This window comes from Siniperca chuatsi, linkage group LG15 (genome assembly GCF_020085105.1).
Source record: "Siniperca chuatsi isolate FFG_IHB_CAS linkage group LG15, ASM2008510v1, whole genome shotgun sequence".
Lineage (NCBI taxonomy): Eukaryota > Metazoa > Chordata > Actinopteri > Centrarchiformes > Sinipercidae > Siniperca > Siniperca chuatsi.
In genome coordinates, this window is record NC_058056.1 from 4,438,728 (window position 1) to 4,455,683 (window position 16,956).

Below are 16,956 nucleotides of genomic sequence, written 5' to 3' on the forward strand. Positions count from 1 at the left end.
GTGCTGGTCCAAAAGCTGTGTTGGTGACCGTAAAGTTTATGTTTTTTATACGTTTATATATGAAGTCTAAAATACATCAAATATGTCTATGACTTTTCTTTAAGCCATTTAAAATGTACTTTTACTACTTTTGGTTAAAGCAAATAATTAAGTTGGAAAAATTTGAAAGTTTAAGTTGACTTGCCTTAAATTTAAGTTGGATTAATACAAACTGTTGATTTGAATTCAGTTAAGTTGGTCCACCTATTCTCTTTTTTCACTGTACAAGAATATACAACCACCTGTTTACACCTGATCAAAGTTCCATGATGTGAGATGCATTTAAAATTTAAGAAAAAAAATTGGGGTGGATCTATAGTTATGAGCTCTTTTTTTTGTGCACAGTAATCTGTTACCACACTGATAATAAATGAGCTGCAAATGTGCAGTCAATATGCTTGAAACACACACAAAAAAAAGTCAGCAAAACAATTCTAAATGGGAAATGTGGCTGCTAAAGAACAGACTGTTTCATGCAACTGAGGCGTGGTAGAGCCAGACCCTTCCAGTGGACATAAAGGGTTTTCTTGTTGCCACTGTGACCTGGATCTAGATGAGTATCAGAAAATAAATGGGTTGCTGGTTCTTTGAAGTTTTATTTTGTGATTGGCCAATGCCCATTACATTCTCCCATGAGTTAAAGAAGGATATTCTCAGTGGAGCTTCTTGCCTCATCTTTCAGTCTGAAGAAAATGTGAACACTGGAATACCTACTGACTTTTACCAGCATTCAAACCCATCTTTTAAAGGCCCCTAAAACCTGTTTGTCTTCATTGTGAGAAGCTGATTGAGAAAAGTTTTCTGGTTTCTGTTAGGAAATGCATCAATCAGAATTTAGCAACATTTGAATCAAAAACTGAGTACAGTTGTGGGGTTGTTTGCTCTTGTGCCAGGGCATTGTCAATGAAATCTGATCAAACCACAACCACACAGTCCTGATGAAGCAGGTTAGCTGAATGTTGATTGTTGCTTATTTTGTCATTAATACTGGATGTTATAGAGAAAAACCTTGAAAGTTTTCAGGGGCTTTAAAGCTGCCTCATTATCTCTTTCCTGGTGAGTATAAATGATCTATGCTGAGAATTAGGGCAAATATTAAAGTGGTATAGTATTGCCATGAGTAATTGCACATTTGGATTTATCCAATGACTACAGTATAATTTCAGAGAAAAAAAGAAAGTTTTATTTGTTATCAAACTGATGAAAAAATGTTATGAAAACTAACAATTATAAGAGAAATGTGAATTTCAGGCAAGAAAAAGATTGCACCTCCACATCATTAAATAACAATGGCAGATAATGGAAACATAAAATGGACAGTAAAATATTGTCAAGATGTTAACTAATGATAAAGAGGTGCCAAGACAATGACTTGAGGTGACTTAGGGTGACTAAATGAACACCATTTTAGCTATTTTAAACTATGAACCCCCATCCATTATAGCCTCTTTGTTTTTCTGTCTTTGTCATTTTTCTGACTATCTCTTTCAAAAAGAAACACTAGTGTAACCCAGAACATGAAAGCCATGGTACAGAAGGAAGGGCACCTTGTATTTGTTGGACAACTGCAAGTAGTTAAATATTCATGCAACTTTAGAAACATCTCTGGTTAGATCTCTAGGCTAACAATACGTTTTTATTCTTTATGAAATATCAATATGATTCTCCACATTCTGATTAAAGTTTTTCTCCATGTAAATCAACAGTTAATAGATTTTGTCATGAAATACGCTGATATGTTCAGTCTGTACAATAGAGGTACTAAAAATTACAACTTTCATGGTATATGTACAATATCCTACCTACATAGTACAACAGCTAGCATGTAATAAAATATGTAAACAAATTTCTTGTTTTTGACACAGTTGACTGTGACAGCAGATTCACACTTTCAACATTTGATTTATTTCTGTATACACATTTGTTAACAGTGTTGTAGTACTGCATTTGTCTTCCTCCCGACACCTCCATAGAAAAAGAGAACGAGGCAATGAACCAACATACAGTTTTGCAAAAAGATAAAACCACCACTGTCTGTGCATCAATAATAGACCTTTTCTTTAAGAGATTGTTTGTTTTTCCATGGTTAACATTTTTGAGGGGTTCAAAAAGAGGAGAGGGGCTAAGTTCTGATCTGATGATGAAGAACTGTTTGGCATCAAAGAGAACATGGTCCAAGTTGAACACTGTATACTGGACTTTTACTGTACTGTACTTTACGGTAGAATTAGGATGGCATGCATTTTACAATCAGTTGCTTTTTATCAAGAGCACCAGCCACTTATTTCCACAAAGTGAGTCACTGTCTGCCAGACAATGAGAATAATTGTGGTGAATCAGATGCCAGAGCTAACAGATTCTATGAGATCTGCCCATGGCATTTTGCTCACTTGGTATCATTTAATACACAGAAATTGTTTTCTTTCTTGCTGTTCTTTTTGTCATTTTTTTTCTTTTGTTTAAAGCAAAAATAAGTTAGACACCACACATGTATTATGTATAAACCATAAAAATGTGTTATATTCTGATACAAGTCCTTTTTTAGTTTTACAATGATGGTGTGCCTAACCCCCTCTTGTTAAGCACTACATGTTGCTTACATGCTGAAAATGTATAAGATTATGAGCCTTTTGTAATTAACAATTTTACAAAAAAGGTTTTTTGTTTAATGCCAGGGATCACATAGCTCTAAAAGTCACTTAGGAGAATGATGTAGCTGTGAAATATTTCTATACTGATAACATCTCTGACCAGATAGAAGTGTAAGGTCTCTAATGTTGCTATTTAGCCTTGTCATTATGCTTACAATAGTAAGTGTGCTTTATATTACAGTACATATCATCAGTTCAACTACTCAGCACAGTATAAGATTATTCGAGTTCCACATTATACCATCATTTGTCATAGCTCCTCATAAGGAAACTGATAAGTAAATGTTCTCTTAGTGCTTCCTTCACTGTCTCGTGTTCAGAAAAGTCTCACAGTCACACATAATACTCCTTATCCTTATTTTTCTGTTTCTTGTTGCTGCCTTTCAAGCTCTGCTGTTTGTCTTTCATGACAGCGCCATTGCTCTGCACAGCTGAGTTGGTTATGTAGTTCCTGCTCTCATCCACCTGGTAGGAGCCTTCATCCCTGTTCCTGTACTTATACATGGCATACAGAAGGATGAGGATGCACAGGGCAGCGGCCGCCACTATTCCGATGACCATCCCGGTGGTGCTGCTAGATTCACGGACCACTTCCGAGGGCCCTGGAACTCGCCTGACGCCCGGCTCTGTGGGAAGTGCTGTGGGTATATTACGGAACATTGGGGAGGTTATTAATGGGCCCCTCAGCTTGGTGCTGTCTACCTCAAAGGATGTGGGTAATGGGAGCAACACTAGGTCGGGCTGGGGTTTTAGCTCGCGGTTATTCATTTTGCCAGCCGGCTGTTTGGCCGGAGCATTGTGGAGGGTTGCGGTGGAGGCAGAGGTGGCGGTGGTGCGGCTCTGGTCGGCGGTTAGTGGTATGGCGGTAGTGGTAGTCCTACCGCGTCTGGAGATTGAAGGTTTGTTAGGTCTAAAAGTCTTGGGCGCATGAGCTTTGTAGCCACCTTCAAAGCCTGACGTGGACAAGGTCTTATCTGTTACCAAGGAGAAGGTCGTGTAAAAATCTTCATCATCAGTAGGGGGTAGGTTAGACTTGAACGCTTCCCCAGAGCCATACCCCGATATCACCAAGCCATCATCATCACAATCATCGCTGCCTCGGTCCAACAAGCAAGGTACCCCCGCCTCAGTGGTCTTGGACAGGGACTCTTTGGTGGTCTCAATAATGGTGAGGAGTGGGTGGTGGGTTGAGGGAGTGGGAATGAAGGGTGTACGAGGAGCTACAGAGGGGTGCACTAATGGATCCTCAAGTACTGGGATGACTAACTCAGCTCCTGGGATTGGAGACAGAAAGGTAGTCATGTTAGAGGGCAGAATGGGGGTTTTATGAAATATACAGTTAGATACATCTTGACATTAAAACAAAACAGGCAACGACTAAATCCAAATAGATGAAAATACACCTGGCATATCAATATAAGACTGCTAAATTAAGATATAAGCAATTTTAAAGATTTCTGATATAAATTCTGATATAAATTTCAAAAGGCTTAAGAGGTGCGCAAGGACGAGCCAGAAAAATCAAGTTGCTTTGTGCAATGTGCACAGTATAGTTAGGCATACTTCATTCTTTATCAATATAAATTAAGAGACTTTTAAGGGAAATTACAATCTTCAAATGTAAACAAATAAACTTTATATGCTAAATACAAATGAATGAAAGTGTATTCAGTACTTACAGTCAAAAGATACTATAGTTATTGTTATTTTATTCCTTTCCCCCCTTTATTGGATAAGAAGGAAAACTTTAATTTCACAGAATATGCAGTAACATTAAGGTATTATCCAAACTACAGATTGCTATCATAATAAAAATGACATCTTAAACCTCTTGCTTTTTCATGGTAGTACAGAAAATTGTAGTTATAGTTCTACAAACATTTCTCAGATACAGAGCTGTTCTGGAGGTAAAAGTGATTTCAATCACAAGTAAAATTTCAGTGAGAGGATACAAACAATCAGTTTGTTTTGGGACAAGTTGGCTATGTAGCCACCTTGAATAGTGAAGATGGAACTGTTTGTAAAAACTGAATAACTGAGAAAAGCCCTCCATCAATGAACTGGATGCAAATCAATGATTTCTTTTTTCTCAAGTGAACATTTTGGTGAATCACTACTGATATTAAACAGGATGCACATTCCAGGTAGTTTATCATTCGAATAATTAAGCACCCAAATAATTCTATATAAATTCAACAGTCCTGATTGCCATGTGTCATCATTTTAATAAAATTTCCATAACACATGTGCAAACCATTTATAGAAATCAGAAACATTTGCATATCATGACCTAGGGTTCACTACCAACTAATTTGTACATATTACTTAGCTAATTTGTATGTACTGTATGGACAAGTCAGGATCAAATTTGTGCAAATTTCATAAATGAGGCCCAGTAGCATTTCATGTGTTCAAGACAGTGGATGGTCAGCAGACTAGATAACTACAGTAATTGGATTGCAAAGAGGTTTTGTCACAGGATACCACTGATCATGCTAGTTTCATTATACTGTCATTCAAATTTTGATGGCATTAGAAACCTTCCTCCTCTATTGCTTTTTCACTGGGCTTCACTTTACTGTTTCTTGACAAGAATAAAAAAAGGTATTTATTGCATATTTACTTTATTCGACAAGTTACAATGATTCTGTCCGCAGACCAGCTCTGTGACCAAGAAAGAGTAGTTTAACTATAACTTCGATTTTAAGTTTATACAATGTCAATGGCAGAGCAAAGTCACCTGAATGCTCACCCTTTGTGAAATACTAGCCTGAGTAAAAGACATATACTTTCTTCCAATTTGTGTTCAACAGCTTTATTTTGTAGTTAGCCTCTTGCTTACCAGAAGAACAGACCAGGTCCCCTTTCAAATCAATTTAAATACGTACATGCTCATACTTCATATTACAATTTGTTGGTACTTTCTAACAACCAACAATTGGCAACCATTGAACACTTAGGTGTAACACCTTACACACATTGCTGTAACATGTATAATCATTACTTGAACAGTTTGGCAATTGTTGACTGTACAGTAGTCTTGCTATGTGTGGTCAATGTAGCTAACTGCTGGTGGTCAGTAAATACTTCCAAACTGTAGTCTGGCTGCTTGTTAAACAGTGAAGTGTCATTGTCTTTTCTGTATTTGTTAAAAACAGAGGATGTAATATGGAGTACTTTCTCCTGTGTGCACTGACGTAAAGACGAGCTGCTGTAACAGAGAGTTTCCCTACGGGGATCAATAAAGTATTTCTGATTCTGATTCTGATTCTGGAGGTGTGGCTGCTTTAGAGTTGTTGGAATGGGCTTTGACAGAGCTAGACTTAGTAACTTACCCAACACTGCAGTTCAATAACAACAAAAGGCTTCAAATGACCACATTTCTAACACTGTAATTTACCCATTTACAAGCTATATCTGTACCTCTTCAGTCTTTGCCGATTCTGTATTAAGTGTGGAACAATAAATTATAAAATGCAAATAGTTTTAGACTTTCAGGTGACAAGGGTTGATATATGCTAAGAACTCATTTTTAAGGAGCGAAGTGCAAAAAAGTTTGATTTACTTATCATGGAAATGTGATCTCAAGCAGGTATCATTAGAGTGAACATTCAAAGTGCCATTGACATGGAAAGTATGCACTGCCATCAAGTATGTGCATACTGACTCTTTGATGCACATTCTAAATTCTATGTCAATTAAAGCAAATTGTTATGTGACTCACAAATAATCACAAACACCAACATATACACTCACAAGCACACAACTGAACAAAGGCCATTTTATTCTATAATTTCAAACAATAAAACACTATTAAAGACTCATTCAGTTGTCAATGTCGACAGCTTAATTGGAGATGCAGTTTGCAAACTTTTAGATAAGTTCTGCTTCAAACAGATGTTTGTAAGATCATATTATCTCTGATGTAGTCAATATTTCTTAAAGGTAGTACATGTAGCATTTTGTGTTCTACTAAATGCTGAATAGTGAGTCAGCCTATGTTGTTGAAAGTGTTCACAACAACCAGTCAGGTTTTCTTGGAACAAATCCTATAATTGTACTATATGATTTGATCCCATTGAATCAAATTTGTTCACACATTTGTGAGTTGTTTTGTGTTTATTTGGAACAAAAATCTAATTTGTAGAATGAGAAACTGAATAGTAAAGGAATTAGTTTAATGCACTAATGCACTAAAACCTAAAAGTTTCAGAAGCCCAGTGAGGAGGAGTAATCAATATTAGGAAACTCTCTCCACCTGTTAGACAACAGTTTACAACTGTTAGGAATTGGTGGTAAGTCCCCCAACACAACTAACATCTACCTATTAAAATTATTGGTGTCTCCTATAACTTCAAACAATTCAGTGGTGTGAAACTGCTAAAATTGCTACATGTAACACCTACCATGTTCATTAGCCACTTTGCTTTTAGTGTGAGATACGCAAGGATAAACATTTTGAGATGTTCCACTCCTCACGTTTTACAAACTGCATCTTTAAAAAAACAATTCAAAGAGAGTGATACATACTGTATATTGTCAACTTACATCAACAAATTGCCCGCATGATTTAGGCATGAAGAAAAGAATTTACAAAGGGAAAGTTGTGAAACAATGTTGGATAGCTGCTTGGTACCGTTAAAGATCATTTTTATCCATTGTAGATTGTGTTCTATCTTAAAACACGATGGTACAGGGAGGCAACAACACATACATCCACACCACATAAACATTAAAAATAAACACCATAATTCTGTTTTTTATGTTTTGTTTTTTCCTGGTAAATAATTTGTTTTTACAAAAAATGTGTATCTACATTGTTTTCATTGCAACAGACTTCAATAGTATCTAAAATCTATTCATGTTACAGTTTTTGCTTAAATCGTCATTTGTTTTATAGTGTAGAATGGATGGATGACTTTATATTTTAATATCTCTAAAGACAAGGGAGAAGGTGAAGAAGGGGTGGGACCTATGAACATACTACATAGGAAATGAGGGTGATGAGGGTGACAGTGTAAGTCAGTTGCCATGTCCATGTAAAGGCAGTACGAAGCGGTCGGGCGGCATTAGAGCTTTTGGCTGTAAGGAAGGGATGGGGATATACAAACAATGAGCAATATACATGCCCATCTACAGAAAAGAACAGAAGAACTCTACCACTGACAAGTCTGACAAGCCCTAAACTGCAACTTCTTAGCCATGCAATTCATTGGTTTTTTGTCTTACAGAGAAAATATTATGTTATATTATTATAAAGATGAATTTGTTTTGTCAAAATAGATTTTAAAAAATCTTAAAAATGTAAGATATGTGAGAAGTGGATCTGGAACTTAAAAGTTGATTGTGCAACTGTTGTTGTTTTAAACTTTTACTTTTTAAATTCAATATTAGTCAGGAAAACATACTGTAGGAAATAAGACATACAAGTTAGTCACTGAAATAGTTCCAAATCCAAAAAAGTCAAATTATATCAAAAAATATTTCACACTGTGATCTAAATATTATTGGATTGACAAAAAAACAAACCAAACATACTTAAAAAGCCAAAAACCATAATCAGAACCAAAATGCCAGTGATCAATTGGATAAAAACAAAAAATATGACCAGTCAAAACTGTCAAATGAAAAATGTTAATATGAAAGAACAAAGTCATTTAAAATTTTGCACACACTACAACCAGATGCACAGAAAACAGACACTGTTGAGAGAGGCACTCGACTGGAGGACGGGCTCCTCTCTCATGTGTTTCTTGATGACAAATCTATCTTTAATGTTAGTCTTTAAACATGAACCGGCCGTGCAGTCTGGGTGTACATCAGAGCGAGACGGTACTGGCTGAGAATGGGTTATTTTAATTATTTTTTGGTTTTGTTTTAGTTGTACTGCAGGATGTTGATGCATGCTTAAAGTAAGTTGCATTTAGGGAAAGTAGAAAAGAAACAACACAGCAAACTGGTGGCAGGTAAGACTGACCAATGTTAGAAAAATAGGAGACAGACACTGTGTCCCAATCCATTAAGTTTGTACTGGCAGGAAACACCATGTGATACTCATGATACAACATGTGTGCAGACAGACATCAGTCAAACTGCAACTTTGTAAGGCTACAACCAATTCTCCTCTATTTCTGTTATGCATTGCATTGTGACAAAATAGTAACCAATATCACCACACTCAACACTAAGTAAATTCACTATGCAACCCCCCTACACAATTTGTGTGTAGCATGCAATTGGGACACAGCTCAAGTTTAACCAATAGCAGTTGGGAAGAGGAACAAAATAAAAACACAAAACATATAGTATAATAATATTTTGTCATGTACTATATGTGAAATGCAATTTATTCAGGATTCAAGTATGATAAAAGAGTCAAAAGACAAGCTTAAAGCTGATATCCATAACATTGTGCATGCTGTCACCATGTGCAGTGGTGGAAGGTGTGCTCCAAAGACGGCAGTTGGAAGTGGAAGTGCAGTTTGTGTGAAAGCTTGCATTTTATCTGAACCTGCCAAAGCAAAACTTGTTCCAACTAATGAAATCAGATGCTGATGGACTTACGCTGGTGAATTTGTTGCATGAAAATCAAATTCAACAGCTTCATATACAATGGTAAACTATGGTATGGTTCATGTATTATTCGAATGGTATCTATGTTCCCACAAGAGGAAGATTAATAAAATGCCTCACTGATGAAAGAGCCAAGAATAACACTCAAACCCAATTTGATGCCACACAATATTTTTACCTAGGCAGGTAGTGAAAAAGGGGTACTTGCTTTACATGTATTTGGACCTAGGATTAAGTTGTTCTCACATTGCTCTGCTCATATACATATGCCAAACAGGCAACATTGTTTCCTAGCAATGGCAATAACATTTGCATCTGCATTTTGATGAGGAAAACACTACACAAATGTTCTGATGGTAAACAGTTAACCAGTGTGATAGCAGCAGCTATCCTAGGGCAGTCAGACTCAGGTATAGACTCAAAAAAACAAACCTAGTGTGAATACAATGCCACTGTCAACCCATAGTTGCGGCTTGTATGTTTTATGATAACTCCACCACTCATACGTAAACATTTATTGACTGAAAAAGTATTACGGATACCAGCTTTAACCCCATAGTGTCTTTTGACACATGATTCAATATTTTGCCTTATGCAACCCACATTGTTTTTCCATGTAGGTAAAAATATAATCGGAAAGGAATTCCATAAGATGGCACATTTCTGAGTAGTCTATGCTTATGTGAAAATAAACAGAGACCAATGGTTGCCTACAGGGCAGGAAATGCATTTAAAAACATGCTTTAGAAAAAGGTCATTTTGTAATTCATTGCAGACAGATATGATCTTTAAAAGGGTCTGCTCACCAATTGTGATTTAAAACACTGTTCACTGAACTTGTGAAAAACAAGTTCTGTGAAACCCCAAGCATACCTGGTGTATAAACACTTGTGAACACAGATTTAATAAGAACTCCTTGACTCTTCGAAAGATTTCCTTAACAGTGTCCCATATTTTTTAAGTAAAACAAACCCATGTTTGCAATAAAATAACATTTTTAGCAACTTTTTACACTAGTTTTATTGTGATTTATTTTATCTCTTAACTTTTACCTGTTACTTTTACTTGTATCATAGTGCTTCATTGGTTATTCTTTTTTTATTTTATGGTGCTTTCTTTTTTTTTTATATTATTTTTTGGGTTTTTTTCCTTTTTCTGATAGGAACAGCTGAAGAGAGACACAGGAAATGTGGGAGAGAGGGGGTGACATGCAGCAAAGGGCCGTAATCTGGATTTCAAACCCGGGCTGCTGTGGTAAGGATTCAGCCTTGTACACGATGTGAATCCATGGTGTCCCAACCTTTAGCACTGGATGAGAAAGGTCTTACACCTCTTTCACACCCCAGCCCTGGATGTGATTGACTAGGGCTGATTATGGGCTTGACACTGCTCAGCTTAAGTGTGAAAGTGTGAATACACATTTTCTATTATGGATGGGGATTTTGTTGAATATTATGTTAGGGATAATGCCTAATGAAGTGTACGTTCTATACCAACCACAAGGCTGCGGTTTGTGTTACCAGGCAACATGTAGCCTAGCTAAAACATCAGGAAAAGGGGTTCAGATGCACGGCTGAGGTCAGATTCCAGGTGTTTTAAAATCTTGGTCAAATCTGAACAAATCTGGTCTGAGGTTTTATCAGACACATAAAAAGAAATTTCACTAATATCTGCTCTCAAATTGTGAACACACACAAAACAAGAACAGGAAATAGCTACATGATATTATTAAAATGTATTATTATTATCAACAAACAAGCAGGGTGTGATGCATGTCAAAATACACAAACAAAGGGCCCTATTTTAATTGCACAAGCGCAATGACAAGTGCAAAGTGCCTTTGGTGCATGGATTGTGTGGGCTTCTGTAACTACACCTGCTATATTGGATCATGTATGTGCAGCAGCACAAAGTGCAAAAATATATATGAAATTAGATTGGAGGGTGTGGTAATAAATTCACTCTCAGCTCATCACATCAGTGGTATTATAGCTCTGACACAGCTGAGCCAATCACATTGAAGCATGACAACAGTTCAACAAATGAAGACACGGAAATTATGTTGTTGTGCAGAGCAGTATGATGTGAACACACAGCACCACAAATCTGCTGCCAGATGCAGATGATGTTGGTGAAGGTGAACTTTTATCAGTTAATTAGTATAATAATGATGAAAGAAAATAATTTTCAAAAAGTTTGTGTGTAGAGGTGTAAATCTTGAGCCTACATCATAACAGAAAACTGACATACAGTAAAGTTAAATGTTTCATATAAAGTTTAATATGATGCACGTTCAGCATCACACATTGCCAATGTTTTTTCTGATCAGTGTAGTTGTAAGAAATATGTTGAATGTGGCTGTTTAGCTTGAACGTTACTGATTAGTTCTGCACGCATTTCCTTCAGTCCACAAACTGATCTGAACTCACACACTTTATCGTCAGTTCTTTAACAGTTAGCCAAACTGTAACCAAGACACTGAGAGCTTCGTTTACATACTTTGGTCGTGCAAAAACACGCCAGCTGTGCATAAAATCAGAGACCAGAGTGGTGCAGCATGAGAGCGCTGTCTGTTGTTGAACAGTGACTTTAACCATTTACTAATTATTAACGTGTGTTTTGATATTTGCCCCTCTCTTTGGCTCAGCTGGAAGAAGAAATCCCTATGAGTCTCAGGCTGCTGCTCCTAAACACACCTGGTTAAGGTGCCTGGTTATGTGACTCAGAATCATGTAGCCTAATTGGTTTAAATATGTCACAGGCAACACCATTAGATTTAATTCATATTAAATTTTACTTTTTGGAATCCGGGGTGGGGCAAAAATATTAGCCTACGCAATGTTCAAGGCCCTCAAAAGCCACAGCTGGTGCCTGTGGCCGGGGGCAGATCAAGCCCCATGTGTTCAGGGGACATAGATTGGCTAGATTAAAAAATAAATAAATTCAAATTTGGTGAATGGATTTCTGGAGGAAATGCCCTCAGTCAGAACTGTAACACAAATCCATTTTTCAATTTTAGAGATGAATTTATCCAAAAATTTGCAACCAAGAAATAATGTGTCTGCTTATATGACCCTAAGTCATTAAACTGGACATTGAGCATTAACATCACTGCAATACTTGACATAATTGTGTAATATTCTGTGTTAATACTGCTGTGCAATATACTCTTTTCAGTTTAAAATCCCCTATTTATTGATATTTATTCATACTTCTACTCCAACTTCATACTACTACTGTGCAATATCCACCGTCTAATAATCTGGTTAATCTCCTACACTTAACTTGACAGTTCATGCACTATTACTTACTACTTGTGTTATTACATTGTATTATTATACCGTACATACTTATCAACCGGTAAATCCACTTTGTACTTTACACTTATTTTAATTTTATACTTATACCCACTTGGTACTTAATTTATCTGACCTGTATTATAGTGTATTATATTTTTTGCTTAGTACTTCTACAGTGGGCACAGAAAGTATTCAGACCTCTTTAAATTTTTCACTCTTTGTTTCATTGCAGCCATTTGCTAAATCAAAAAAGTTCATTTTGTTTCTCATTAATGTACACTCAGTACACCCCATCTTGACAGAAAAAAACAGAAATGTAGAAATTTTTGCAAATTTATTAAAAAAGAAAAACTGAAATATCACATGGTCATAAGTATTCAGACCCTTTGCTGTGACACTCATATTTAACTCACATGCTGTCCATTTCTTCCTCCTCCTTGAGATGGTTCTACGCCTTCATTGGAGTCCAGCTGTGTTTAAATAAACTGATTGGACTTGATTAGGAAAGGCACACACCTGTCTATATAAGACCGTACAGCTCACAGTGCATGTCAGAGCAAATGAGAATCATGAGGTCGAAGGAACTGCCCAAGGAGCACAGAGACAGAATTGTGGCAAGGCACGGATTTGGCCAAGGTTACAAAAGAATTTCAGCACTCAAGGTTCCTAAGAGCACAGTGGCCTCCATAATCCTTAAATGGAAGAAGTTTGGGATGACCAGAACTCTTCCTAGACCTGGTCATCCAGCCAAACTGAGCAATCGTGGGAGAAGAGCCTTGGTGAGAGAGGTAAAGAAGAACCCAAAGATCACTGTGGCTGAGCTCCAGAGATGTAGTAGGGAGATGGGAGAAAGTTCCAGAAAGTCAACTATCACTGCAGCCCTCCACCAGTCGGGGCTTTATGGCAGAGTGGCCCGACGGAAGCCTCTCCTCAGTGCCCAAAGCCTGCATAGAGTTTGCCAAAAAAACACATGAAGGACTCCCAGACTATGAGAAATAAGATCCTCTGGTCTGATGAGACCAAGATTGAACTTTTTGGCATTAATTCTAAGCGGTATGTGTGGAGAAAACGAGGCACTGCTCATCACCTGCCCAATACAATCCCAACAGTGAAACATGGTGGTGGCAGCATCATGCTATGGGGGTGTTTTTCAGCTGCAGGGACAGGACAACTGGTTGCAATTGAAGGAAAGATGAATGCAGCCAAGTACAGAGATATCCTGGAAGAAAACCTCTTCCAGAGTGCTCAGGACCTCAGATTGGGCCGAAGGTTCACCTTCCAACAAGACCATGACCCTAAGCACACAGCTAAAATAACAAAGGAGTGGCTTCCGAACAACTCTGTGACCATTCTTGACAGGCCCAGCCAGAGCCCTGACCTAAACCCAATTGAGCATCTCTGGAGAGACTGAAAATGGCTGTCCACCAATGTTCACCATCCAACCTGACGGAACTGGAAAGGATCTGCAAGGAGGAATGGCAGAGGATCCCCAAATCCAGGTGTGAAAAACTTGTTGCATCATTCCTAAGAAGACTCGTGGCTGTACTAGCTCAAAAGGGTGCTTCTACTCAATACTGAGCAAAGGGTCTGAATACTTATGACCATGTGATACTTCAGTTTTTCTTTAACACATTTTCCTTGTCCAATAAATGTACTTATAGTATACCTACCAGCAAGCATCACATGCCTGGCACTTTCACAGCACAACAATAAAAAACTAACTACGTTTCTAACGCACAATGAAATATCATTTATCAGACTAGTGGAAAGGAAACAAAAGAGTTGATTTCAAATAGTTGGAACTTTTCAAAATGTCAAATAATGTTCAGTTGTGATAAAGGTTGAAGACCAGATCAGCCTATAGTTTATAGCCTAGCAGCCTCTTGCTTCACGGATAAATTCCTTGAGTATTGTGCAGTTGTTCTTTTTTTATCTTGGTTTTCTTTCTTATCATGGTCATCTCAGTGCTGATATGAGGTTGTGGGTCATTTGTGCTGATTTGAATTTGTGCCTGACAATCAATTGAAACACTGAAATAGCATGTGTTATGACAAAGTGGGGGGAAAAAATTTCATTGATATTGCCTTTTCTCCACCATTGTCTCAAACATGGCCATGGCCAGTGATTACTAATACCATTTTTTCCCAGTAACGCCCAGGTTAATTTTTTTAAGCTGTCAATGTCACTCATAAGTCAATCATATCTAATAAGACTCACAATACTGTTTTAAAATACAGTGCCAAATGAAAAGTGGGATTATTGTCTAGACCCACATCATCAGTTTCTTGATCAAAATGTATTCCTCACAAATCAGAAAATTCAAATTTGAATTTGTGCCCGACTATCAATTGAAACACTGAAAGGCTACCAGGCTACCACCAGGCTACAATATAATCTGATCTAACTCATATTTATTTCTAAATCTAGAGTGAGGCAACAGAAATTGCTGGGTTTCTGTGCCTATTACACTCATTCAGTAACAACTGCTTATGTCACCATGTGTAAAGAAAAGAGTCCATGCTGCACACAGCTGTCTCTCTCTCTTCCGCATGTCATATTAAGGTGTGTTTTGGTATATAATGGTGCATTTGTTGGAACAGCTGTTTGGAGGAAACATCTTCAACACACCTGACCACGCGACTTGGCATCATATTATTAGTTTGATTATGAGGGGCAGTCAGACATCTGATCTCATACACATCAGGCTACAACATCATCTGATATTCAATATTTATTTTGAGGATAGTTGTTGTAATTGGGCAACAAATATTTGCTGCAATATTTTCAGCATGGGCTGAAACTATGGTGGTGCTCAAGTCCTTGACTCAAGCGACAGAGTTGATACCTGTTCATGGTTCACAAATTCTGTGGGTATGAAACCGTTTATTTAGCAGCTCTTTATTCAAAATTAGAGAGTGGCTGTATTTTCAGTAGTTTGCTATGTTTGTCATACTGTAAATATATTGTTTTGAGATACTGGGGGAGGGTAATGCATTTGTTTTCAATGTCAGGGGGAGGATCCAAAGAAAATATAAATACTGCCTAATTTTTATAAAATGAAATATAAGATTCAGCCCCACACCCCAATCATTTTCGTACTGTCTTTTAAACAGTAGGTTTGAGGTGAGTGCCACCCACTGTGTTGCTGGACATTATTAGAGTGCTATTTCCAATTCTTTTTGCTCTGGTTTTTCAGAGGGTTTTTTTATGGCATCACCTATGGGTCCCCTACAGCCTTTAAAATTGTGTTTATTGTTACCATTGACTATTAAATTAAGTGAATAAGAAGTACTGTGTTTCACACCTTACCAGATGATGGTTGTGATGCATATTTTTTCCTACTGTTTTTGGCATTTCAGTGTGGTCAGAGATCTTTACGAAAAAACCTGAAAATGAATTGTGGATGTGCTTTCTGATTACGGAATACATTTTGATCAAGAAACTGGTGATGTGGGTCTAGACAATAATCCCACTTTTCATTTGGCACTGTATTTTAAAACAGTATTGTGAGTCTTATTAGATATGGTTGATTTAAGAGTGACATTGACATCTTAAAGAAATTAACCTGGATTAATTTTGTTACTGTGTTACTGGGAAAAAAATGGTATTATTAATCACTGGCCATGGGATGTTTTTATACCAATATCATATTGTATGAATCAGAATATCTATGGTCTGCAAGAAAAAATTTAGAACTGTTTACTTGCTCATCATGTATCTATATACAGTTTACAGTATAAACTATTTAAGAACCCTTCTTAATTGCCATCTTATGAAATTAATTGAAAGGAAAGGAGAACACAACAGATTTACAACAGAGAACAGAATCACTTTGATATCTTCTCCAGAAACAGACAGACAGCGTGGGGTAAGATAAACGGCATTCGATGTTGCTGCAACTGCAAAAATTCCAATTTAAAGATGAATGCAGACAAAGCAAAAAGTTAAACTAAATACGGGGGCATGAAGTCAAGGATCAATCAAAAAGCATGCAAAGAAATGATCAAAGATCACCCTGAAGAGAATGATTTGAAGAGGTTGCTAAACCATGGTACCAATGACTGCTTAAGCGAAACATTTTAATGGAAAATACTACAATTAGTGAGAAAAAAAATCTTTTTATGCCATCTACACTAAAATATGTTCAAATGCAGTATAGCATTAGGAAGAAAGTTGGTAGGTGAAGGAAAGGGACTGGAAGACTGACTGAAGAATTAGAAGGGTACAAAGTTTCAAATGCAACTGCCATCAGTTACATATGGAACTTTCCCTCAAAATGTTATGGAAGCCCAGAGAGGCAAGTGAGAAAAAAAATTATGCAGTACTAAAAGTATTCATGTGAGCTTTTCCAGGTGAGTTTTAATTTTTCCATGCACTCTAAACACAAGGTACAT

General features: G+C 37.0%; 1 protein-coding gene across 21 annotated transcripts in view; it reads right to left on the reverse strand.

The window, feature by feature from the left end:
* Positions 1-1,921: 1,921 nt before the first annotated feature.
* The window catches only part of nrxn3a (neurexin 3a), a 296,866-nt gene continuing 281,831 nt past the window's right edge, over positions 1,922-16,956 (reverse strand). For 11 of the 21 annotated variants that reach the window (XM_044166365.1, XM_044166358.1, XM_044166357.1 and 8 more), the window contains one exon: positions 1,922-3,964. In XM_044166365.1, the coding sequence (XP_044022300.1) occupies positions 3,024-3,964 (941 nt within the window). In that variant the 3' untranslated portion in view covers positions 1,922-3,023. Of the gene's footprint in view, positions 3,965-7,220; positions 7,773-16,956 lie in introns of all 21 variants that reach the window. The other 10 variants (XM_044166363.1, XM_044166369.1, XM_044166364.1 and 7 more) reach the window with 4 other exon arrangements.